The sequence below is a fragment of the Microchirus variegatus genome (genome assembly GCF_963457635.1).
Source record: "Microchirus variegatus genome assembly, chromosome: 9".
Classification (NCBI taxonomy): Eukaryota; Metazoa; Chordata; class Actinopteri; order Pleuronectiformes; family Soleidae; genus Microchirus; species Microchirus variegatus.
This window is the reverse complement of record NC_139810.1, coordinates 9,931,175-9,941,072: the sequence shown is the minus strand read 5'-3', so window position 1 is coordinate 9,941,072 and position 9,898 is coordinate 9,931,175. Positions and strand designations below refer to the sequence as shown.

The window sequence follows — 9,898 nt, the reverse complement described above, 5'->3', positions numbered from 1 at the left end:
GGCGCGAGAGCATTGCGGGGCCCAGCGTCTCTCAGTTTTGCAATTTTGCAGTGATCTTCCTGTTAATTTTAGGTCTGTTTGTACGGTACAGCTTTACACCTACACCCGACAGGAACTTTTGGATTTTGGATTCATCTCGCCAACGACTTTATCACCAATCTCCGACTCATTCCTGAGTGGAAGTGCTAGCAGGCGGCGTCGGGACCTCAGCTCCACTATCTTAACTACAGCCTACACACCCCACATGCTAATGCCAAGGCTCCAATGAACAAACTTTACACAGCCACAAGCAAACAACAGACTGTTCACCCAGAGCCTACATTTATAGTTGCTGGTGATTTTAACCACTCAAAATTAAAGACAGTGATCCCTAAATTTCACCAGCATGTACTTCAGGACAAGTTCCATCACACAGACTGGAGTATGTTTGCTTCTCACACAGATATTGACATCTACTCTTCCTCTGTGCTGGATTATATCAATGCCACCATCAACAGTGTGACAACATGGAAACAGATCACAACATACCCAAATCAGAAGCCATGGATGAACAAGGAGGTGCAGCTCCTGCTGAAGGCATGCAACATCGCCTTCAGATCTGGTGATGCACAGGCCTACTGCATATCCAAACCTGAGGAGGGGCATTATCAAGGCCAAGCACTGCTACAAGCAGAAGGTAGAGGAACACTTCGACCCCATACGCATGTGGCAGGGCATCCAGGCCATCAGTGACTAGAAATCCGGCAACCCCACCTGATAACCAGAGATGACTCCTATTTCGATAGAGACAGGGAGACCATGACCAAACCTCCTGCAGACGACCAGCCCCTCTCACTCACCTCCCCATCCATGCTGCGCTGAGCCGGATCACCCGGAGGATGCTGGTCCAAATCTGGTTGTAGGTTTTGTATCCTTAGTTTTGAAAAATGAAGAGCCTGAAGAAGATATATTCAACCTGTCCCTCGCCCAAGCAGCTGGTCAGGACACACCAGCTCCAGCACCATCATACTTAACACAGGTGTACCACAGGGCTGTGTGCTGAGCCCATTCCTCTACTCCCTCTTCACCCACGACTGCAGGCCTGTACATGGATCCAATACAATTGTCAAGTTTGTGGATGATACGGCGGTGATTGGCTTCATCGGTTACAACGATGAGACAGCCTACAGAGAGGAGGTAAAGCATCTGGCCACTTGGTGCGTTGAAAATAACCTGCTGGATGGCTGTTGAACGTGTCTCCAGCTTTAAGTTCTTGGGCACCCACATCACAGAGGACCTCTCCTGGTCCACCAACACCTCCAGTCTGGTCAAGAACGCTCAGCAACGCCTCTTTTTCCTGAGGATACTGAAGCGTCACCACCTGTCCTCAGACGTTCTGAGGAACTTCTACAATTGCGTCATCGAGAGCATCCTGACAAGCTGTGTTACAGTCTGGTATGGAAACTGCTCCGTCACAGACCATAAGGCGCTACAGAGGGCGGTAAAAACCGCACATCGGATAACAATGAATCCACTTCCTGCCATTGAGGATGTCCAGAAGAAATGCTGTTTGCGTCAAGCTCGCAGCATCCTCAAAGACTCCTCCCACCCTGCACATAGACTGTGTGTCTCCTTGCGCTCTGGAAGCCTCTGGACCAGAACTAGCAGATTGAAGAACAGCTTTTTCCCCAGAGTCTCTTGCCTTCTGAACTCTGCCCCCAAACTCTGAACTCCGCCTCCCTTCCGATCTCTGCCACCCACTGACCCCCCTGCCCATCACCTCACAAAAGTCACCTCCCATGTTTATGTTTATTTATAATGTAGATTGTTCATATCACCTCAATAAGCTATCAACCTGTAACATATTTATTATTCTGCAATCTGTGTATACTATATAATCCATAGGTCCTATTATCCATATGTCTATATAATATAGCGTATTCACTGCATCTTATCTGTGTATAATAATCTGTACAATATATTTATATAGCACTCACTAATCCATCCATATATACCCAGCATTTGCATATTACTCAATTGCATATTACTAATATTTGCACTTGCTGCTTGTAGCACTTCTGGTGAGATGCAAAACAGCATTTTGTTACCTGATGCTTGTATTTGGGTAATGATAATAAAGTTGAATCTCATCTCATTAAAATGTTGTTGTTTTTTAATTCCACATCTGATTTTAGTCCAGATTTTAGCCAAGACTCACTTAATAAAATCTCTGCGTTTGCCTCCTGAACTTGTAAATTACAAGTTCCAAACTACAAATGAAATGCAATGAGTTATCCTTTAAGTTCACTGATCAAATGATTTTTGGTTTGTTTGTTTGTTTGTTGTGTCTAATCGATTGGAAACATTTGCATTTTAAACTGGTTGAAGGTTTTGTTAGCTCAGAGACTCTCAGAAACCTGAACAGCAGGTCTATTTTAAACCTTCTTCGCCACTGAGCATGACGCAGCCCCCACTCACAGGCAGTAAATAGAACAGGCCACAAGACAGACCTGCTAGCAAAATAAATTATATAAAAAAATAAACAGCAGGCAAAGAGTGGTTTAAGTTTTAAAGACAGCTGCAAATTACAGAAACCTCTCAATCTTGGCCCCGGACAGCGTCGAGACACCACTGGTATGATTGGCTGTTTTCTCTGTGTTAGCATTAGCCAAAGGCATGCTACTGCTCAAGCTGCCTGTACCTATGCTGCATTGAAGTTAGAGGCCTGTGTATGAATGTAAGCACATCAACTGGTTATTATTCATGTACTTTTTATTTCTATTTTGTTCCTGTCTCTCGTTATTTATAGATTCAATTTGCATCATAAGCATGTTTATGATGCAAAATCAATTTATATTATCAACTATAAATTATTCCATATTGAAAAAACAAATCCCAAATCTGTTGGACTTTTTCTTGACCAGCCAACTGTTGACCACACTAGAAGTTTGTTGGTCCCCAGATCATTTGAGTTTGAGGCCCCTGGTGTAACCCAACCCCATAACACAGACATGTTATGAGTATGTTATATATATTTCCTATTACACTGTAACCGTAATCCATTGTTCCCTTGTATGGCACATTGAATAAACCACCTGCCTAATGATTAAATGTAAAGGTAGACAGAATTTTGCTGTCTTGCTTTCTGTCTCTACTACTACAGTATATGCTACAATGATACTCATCCAAACCAGCCACAGAATGAAACCTTTTATTCTTCCATACCCATATCAGGAGGTCATGGACATGGAGCTTCTGGACTCTGCTAGGGCAGAACATGGCTCAATTCTGCTCAGGCAGTTGGAGAGGATGAGAGCTGCCGAGGAGCTCACTGATGTGGTGCTCCTAGCAGAGGGTATGTCCTTTCCTTGCCACAAGGTGGTGCTGTCTGCATTCAGCCCTTACTTCCAGGTAAAGTGACCATGCACAGATGGTGAAGAGCCCTCATGCAGGGTTAAGATGATCCAAACACAAGTGATTCTTCATGTGTTTCATACTCCATGATTTTGGTTAACTGCTGTTTCCAGGCCATGTTTACATGTGGTCTGAAGGAGACGCGGGGAGGAGAGATACCTCTCAGAGACACTCCTGCTCACAGTCTGGACCTGCTCCTGGGCTACATGTACCAGGCTGAACTCCCACTTACCAACAACAACATCCAGGGAGTGGCTGCTGCTGCCTTCCTGCTCCATGTAGACGGAGCCTTCAAGTAACATAGCAGGGATTATTAGCTCAGTATTTAATAAATTAAGATTGAAAAGACCTGATATTAATTAATTGCCACTCATCTCATTTAGCATGTAACTGCATCTTTAAAGCATGGTTGAATGAAAGATAAACATTATTTCCTTGTGATTACTATTCAGACAGTGTCAGCGCCACATGGAGTCCTGCATGGACCCCTCCAACTGTGTTGGTCTGTACCACTGGGCCAAAAACCTGGGTGCCACAGGTTTGGCCGACAATGCCTACAGATACCTATGCCAGCACTTCACACAGGTACAGAATAAAACAGGTCATACACCAGTTCTGACCAAATATTCTGATTGGACAAGAGGCATTCCATGACATAGAGCTTCAATACAATCATGACAAGAGCAATTTTGAGCATAATGTTTCTGACTATTTTTTAGCCCATTTCAGTAATACCCATTATTTTATTACATTTGTAAAAGGTTGGAAGGTTGGAAGAAAATTGAACCAGTCTGTGGGAATGATTTGTCTACACCAGTGGTTCCCAAACTTTTCACAGTTTCGTACCCCTTCAGATATATATATATATACATACATATGGTCTACACTGTAGATTTGGATTTTCTATAACTCACTATCAGCCCATTTGCCTCCTTCTTAATCCTGCTCTCTGAAGGTTTGTGAAGAAGAAGAGGTCCTAGACCTGGATGCCCAGAGTCTTGGGGATCTGCTGGGTTCAGATGACCTCAACATTACACAGGAGGAGGTCGTGCTGGAGTTGGTGCTGCATTGGGTGGAGAAGAGAAGAGGAGACTCTCATAGTGAAGCTTGTGCTGTGGAGTTACTAAGGCGTGTGCGGCTGGAGCTCGTTGGCCCTGGATTCCTCAGAAAAGCCAGGAGGAGAAACCCGGTGAGAAGAGATAAGCTGAGAAGTGACTCTTTTCATTTTCTGAGGATCAGTGGACTGAGAATATAATTCCCCTGAACAAATGTTGCAGGTATTGCTGCGGGATGCTGAGTGCTTTGGGATGATTGATGCCGCTCTTCAGACCTCAGGTCTCTGTGAGATGTCAGTTCCACCTCGTCCAGCTCTCCGCTACGGCATGGAGGCCACTGATCTCCTGCTCTGTTTGGGTGGGGTTAATAAGGAGGGAGTGCCTGCCCGCCGTGGGGGACTTGCTGACCTCAGTTTTTGCTTTGCCCCCCATGGAAGAAAGACTTGCTACCTCCCGTCTCCACTGAGGGCCTGTGGAGATGTGGGGCAGATCACTACAGGAGCAGTGACACGAGACAATGTCATAGTGGTTGCCATTGAAGCCGTTGACCAACACAGGGTGAAGAGGGTGGATATCTACAGGTGTGTGAGTCTTTTTAAATGGCCAGTTCACATTCAATTCAATTCAATTCAATTTTATTTGTATAACGCCAAATCACAACATACATTATCTCAAGGCACTGTACATAGACAACATCATCCAAAGCAGAGAAACCCAACAATTCACACAATGAGCAAACACTAGGCATCAGTGGAGAGAAGAAACTCCCTTTTAACAGAAGAAGAAATCTCTAACAGAACCAGACTCAAGCTACTCGTCTGCTTTTCTTTCTTCCAGGTACGATCATTCAGAGGAGAACAGCTGGGTGGAGTTGTGCTCGGCAGCGTACAGAGACATGTACGCATTAGGGCAGCTGGGCGACGGTCTTTACATGATAGGAGGTCAGATGAAAGTGCACGGTCACTACATCATCACCGACAATGTGCAGAGATGGTCGCTGAAAAGAGGAGGCAGCTGGCTCGGCTTTGCTCCTCTGCCTCTTCCTTTAGCCTGCCACAGCGCTGTGAGCCTGAAGGAGCATCTCTATGTGCTCGGCGGCTGGACACCACAGGTACGACACACACGTGCCAGTTAATATGGTTGGGTGGAGAAGAGGGATAGTCAGTAGACAAGGGAATCGTTCAGAATCTCTCTGTGAAATTTGGTTCTGATTTCTGATTTTTTTTTAGTACAGGACCACACAGTTGGTGTAGTCGGTAGCACTCTTGCCTTTGCAACAGGACACCCAGGTTCTTGCCCTGGTTGAAACAAGGGCCTTGCTGCATGGAGTTTGCATGCTGTGCCGTGTGTGTGTGGGAGGATAAAGCAGTAGAAAATGGATGATTAAGAGCTGCTAATTTGAGGTGCTACTCTGCTGCTGTGAGCTAAGAAATATTCTGATTAAATTGGAGTTTGTAAGAAAAGGCAATGCATCCAGGGTATAAACTGAAAAAGTAAAAAATAAATAAAATTGGCTCAACTGTAATCATAAAACTGAAGCCTTTGTTTGCTATTAGACTGTCAGGAAGCAGGTATTTTGAAATGAAACACTATGTCAATCAAAAGTCAAAATCCCTAGATTTGCAATTAGAAAAAGAAAACTTTGTCTGATATAATCCAAAAACCATAAATACCACATTGGAGTTGATAATGATGAAGTATTGGAAACAGATTGTTATGTGCTGGGAGGCAAAAAGCAAATCAAACAACTCACTGATCCCACGATGGTGTCAGGGAGGCAATGAAGGAGAGAGAGGTTGCATTAGAGAAGGAGTTTTTGTTGGATTGCACCAGAAACCCTGGAATGATCCAGAGGTCACCACACAGGATCATCCTGGGATAAATTTTCTTTACAAGTTTCACCTGTCACAGAATTAAAAGTTGGTCTGCAAGCATGAGCAAACATGGAGCTTGTTTGGGCCACTAGGGGTCCTAAAGAGCAGCAGAAAGAAATATGATATTTCTGGACACAAACTCAGTAAGGAAGATCCTGAGAGAAGGAATAACAGATGCACTAGGTATGACGTGCATGTAGAGCAGATCAAGAGAAACATATTGTATACATTTATAACAATAACAGTGTTATGTGATGATGTATTACAGTATACATACAATAACAGTAGAACAATGGATGCTAAAGAGAACACTAAGAGATCACAAACCTCCATCAAAGCCACCTAGTTTCCCAGTGTCAATACACTTCTCTATCTTCAAAGATTAACTTTGATTTAGGAAAATAAATCGTCAATCAGGTCACCACCCAAAATCAAGTAATCTTGTCATTGGTTCATAACCTACATCCCCAGATAATGCCATCGAAATCAGTTCTTTACTTTTTGAGTTATGCTCACTGGTCAAAGCCATAACCTTTCATAGCAGAGGAGTATTGTGACAACAGCAGAAGCTGATATGAGGCAAGGCCGTGACAGTGATGGCCAAGCGTGGTCCCAGTGCAACCACAATTCCTGGGACTCTGGAGGCAAAGGGACTCTCATGCATGAGAAAGAAAGAAAGGAAATAGTCAGTGATGTGTATTTATGAGACACAAATAAATGTAATAAATGAGAGAGGGAGAGCGAGGCTCGGTGTGTATTGCAGAATTTTTCAAATTCACTATGAGAATTGCAGTCTTTGGTGTCCTTGATTGGTGCAATGAATAAGAATAGGATGAATTTAAGTTACCATCTATACACATGGTAACGTTGGTTTTATCCAGGGCTACTTCTCAGTTCTTATCTCCTTCTACATTCTGACTTAAATCCCTGTCCTTCAGGATCATCCCGACGACGAGCCGGACAAGCTGAGTAACCGCATATTCCAGTTTGACCCAAGCAAGGACAGGTGGACAGAGCGTTCTCGGATGAAGTACTCCAGGTACCGCTGCGGCACAGCTGTCCTCAATGGAGAAATCTACATATTAGGTCAGGCGCCATGCTGCAAGACTTCATGCTGTATCTGTTTTACTTTGAATGAGAGTGGACAAGCCCAGATTATGTGTTTTCCTGCAGGTGGTATAGGATGTAATGGAGTAGACCGCGGTCAATCACGTTGCTGTCTGAGCTCTGTGGAGATCTATAATCCAGACACAGACACTTGGAGAGCAGGGCCGAGCCTGCCTACGTCTCTGCTCTCGCTCCGAACCAACTCTTCTAATGTGGGAGTGGTGGATGGAAAGCTCTACCTCTGTGGACACTACAAGGGAGCAGGTCAGTTATTTAAAGGGATGGTTCAGGTTGGTTTTTTGGTAGTGTGAGGGACTGAAAACAGGAATGTTTGCTGCAACATTTTTTACATCATGGTACACAGGAGTTTTTGCTCCAGTGCTGTGTCCATCAGTAAGTTTACTTGTGCAGACTGGTACACATGGTCAAGTCTGAGCTCTGACTAAAACCAAACTTGTGTTTATGACAACTTTGTAGCTCTGTGTTGGACCAAATCATGACATATACATTATCACAATGCATTTTACAAAGTAACACAACCTTACAATGATATGGAGAGAAGGACAACTCACTGTAAACCCTGACAAGTTAGCAGAACTCAACGGTTAACTCAAAAAGGACAGCCAATCTTTTTCAGAACTTAAATATTAGGATTGAGATACTGAGATATTGATATTGATATTATTAAGTGCAGATTAAATCAACTCAAATATTTACATTTTGGTAAATTACCAAAACTTTTGAAAAAATAAGTACTCAATTAAGTTTCTTCTTCTTTGGTTTTTTACACTGATTTAACTCAATATTTATTGGCACAATTGAGCTATTTTTTAATTTATTTAATAATTAAAATTAATTAAATAATTTAAACTTATTTAATAAACTATCTACAAATTATATCTCCCAAAACAAAATGTTGTGCCTCTATTACACTGAGTACAATCTTACAATCTTTTATGTCATGGTATATTGTCCCATTTACCACACGTAGAAGCTCTGTTCCAGTTATGTGGCCTGTTCTTTAATCCCCCAATGACACCAACTAAAGCTATAATTTCCATTTGATAACCCTCTGACTCTGGTAGGGAGGCCTAAATAGGGCAATCATAATCCCAGAGTGGGAATGTACCATCCTTGTGACCCTGCTCTGGGCCACCATTAGTTTAATATTGTGGTGAGTTTGTATTTACTAGCTGAAATGCCTGTAGTTGCACAATCGCTCTAGATCTGCATCAGAATTAAGGAATGCCAGCTTACTGATGAGGCACTGTTTCAGGAAATTAGATTTTGGTTTGCCACAATTTACGCACTTTCTCTCACGATTGGGCTGCAGGCCGTCATGAGATCATCACCAAGGAGATTTTGGAACTAGATCCTGCGGACAATGTGTGGACAGTGGTGGAAAGACGAGCAGCCATGCACGACAGCTATGACGTCTGTCTTGTGGCTAACCTCAACCCTCGAAACCTCGTCACACACTAATGCTTCACCTCCCAACCTCTGAGCAACACAGCAAAAGGCCAGGATATGTTGGACATAAGCTTCTGTCTGCTAAAACTCATGCAGCACTATCCAAACTTGGCTTGACTTTGGAATTTGAACATGTATCAATAACCAATGTTCTAGTTGTTGACTGCCATATTAATCAACAACAGAAAAGCAAAACTGCATGTGTTCTTTTAGATTTAAGAGCAAAGAGCTGTCATTTACAACCAGTCAACCAACAAGTAAAGTTTCTGTTACAAACCATTTTTGGAAAATTACCCATATGATCATCAAAGAAAATAGATTTTCTCATCTTTCACTGCTGGGGTAAAGTTAAGAAAATATTTGTAATTCTTTAATTAAGATTTTGTCATCTGTCTGAGAATAATGATATAATATGCCCACATTGTACTGTATTGTATTATACTTTTGTTTTGGCTTCCATGTAAGATTTCCTGTATGCAAAGAAAATGCTTAGTCAAATTTTGTGACAACCTGTATTGGTGAGCGCTACACCTTTACTACAATAATCTATCCACCTGGCAGGTGGGACATAACATGGTGCTGATTAAAGAAAGTGGACAATCGATGACCTGTTGCACTTTGGAGAAGTGTTCTCTTCATGGACAAACCTCACTTGTATCAAACAGATGACAGATATCATGGCATCAGATTGGAAAACAATTAGCTCATTTCAGTCCTGTGGGTATTAAGCTATGTACAATGAAAACATGTAAATTTTATTGATGGTAATTTATGTCCAGAAATATCGTAATGAGATTATCAGAACCACTGTCCTGATGTTCCATTGTGCTCCTGTTCTCGTGAAAGGTTCGTACTGAAATCTAGGAAAAGTAATGCACAGTATTTTTGTATACTTTCGCACGGAGCCGTGGTCACGTGACGGTGCGCCAAATGCCCTAACCCTGTGCCTTTCCCTAACCCTACCCATAACCATAACCGTAACTGTAACGCAACCTAGAG

The 9,898-nt window shown here is 42.7% G+C and overlaps 1 protein-coding gene across 1 annotated transcript; it reads left to right on the top strand.

The window, feature by feature from the left end:
• Window positions 1–2,465: 2,465 nt before the first annotated feature.
• On the top strand, window positions 2,466–9,425 carry LOC310932359 (kelch repeat and BTB domain-containing protein 12-like). The gene is made up of 10 exons (XM_083895666.1): window positions 2,466–2,613; window positions 3,214–3,390; window positions 3,507–3,688; window positions 3,846–3,978; window positions 4,349–4,582; window positions 4,671–5,029; window positions 5,286–5,559; window positions 7,261–7,408; window positions 7,496–7,693; window positions 8,763–9,425. Exons 2-10 carry the CDS (start codon window positions 3,220–3,222, stop codon window positions 8,909–8,911), a joined length of 1,848 nt encoding a protein of 615 aa, XP_083751792.1. The 5' UTR covers window positions 2,466–2,613; window positions 3,214–3,219; the 3' UTR covers window positions 8,912–9,425.
• Window positions 9,426–9,898: the final 473 nt, after the last annotated feature.

What these genes read in the sequence shown, in the direction of transcription:
- LOC310932359 (XM_083895666.1), top strand. Translation starts at nt 3,220, where the DNA reads ATGGACATGGAGCTTCTGGACTCTGCTAGGGCAGAACATGGCTCAATT. An exon ending in CATTCAGCCCTTACTTCCAG is followed by an intron (nt 3,391 to 3,506) that starts GTAAAGTGACCA and finishes TGCTGTTTCCAG; the next exon opens with GCCATGTTTACATGTGGTCT. An exon ending in TGGAGAAATCTACATATTAG is followed by an intron (nt 7,409 to 7,495) that starts GTCAGGCGCCAT and finishes GTTTTCCTGCAG; the next exon opens with GTGGTATAGGATGTAATGGA.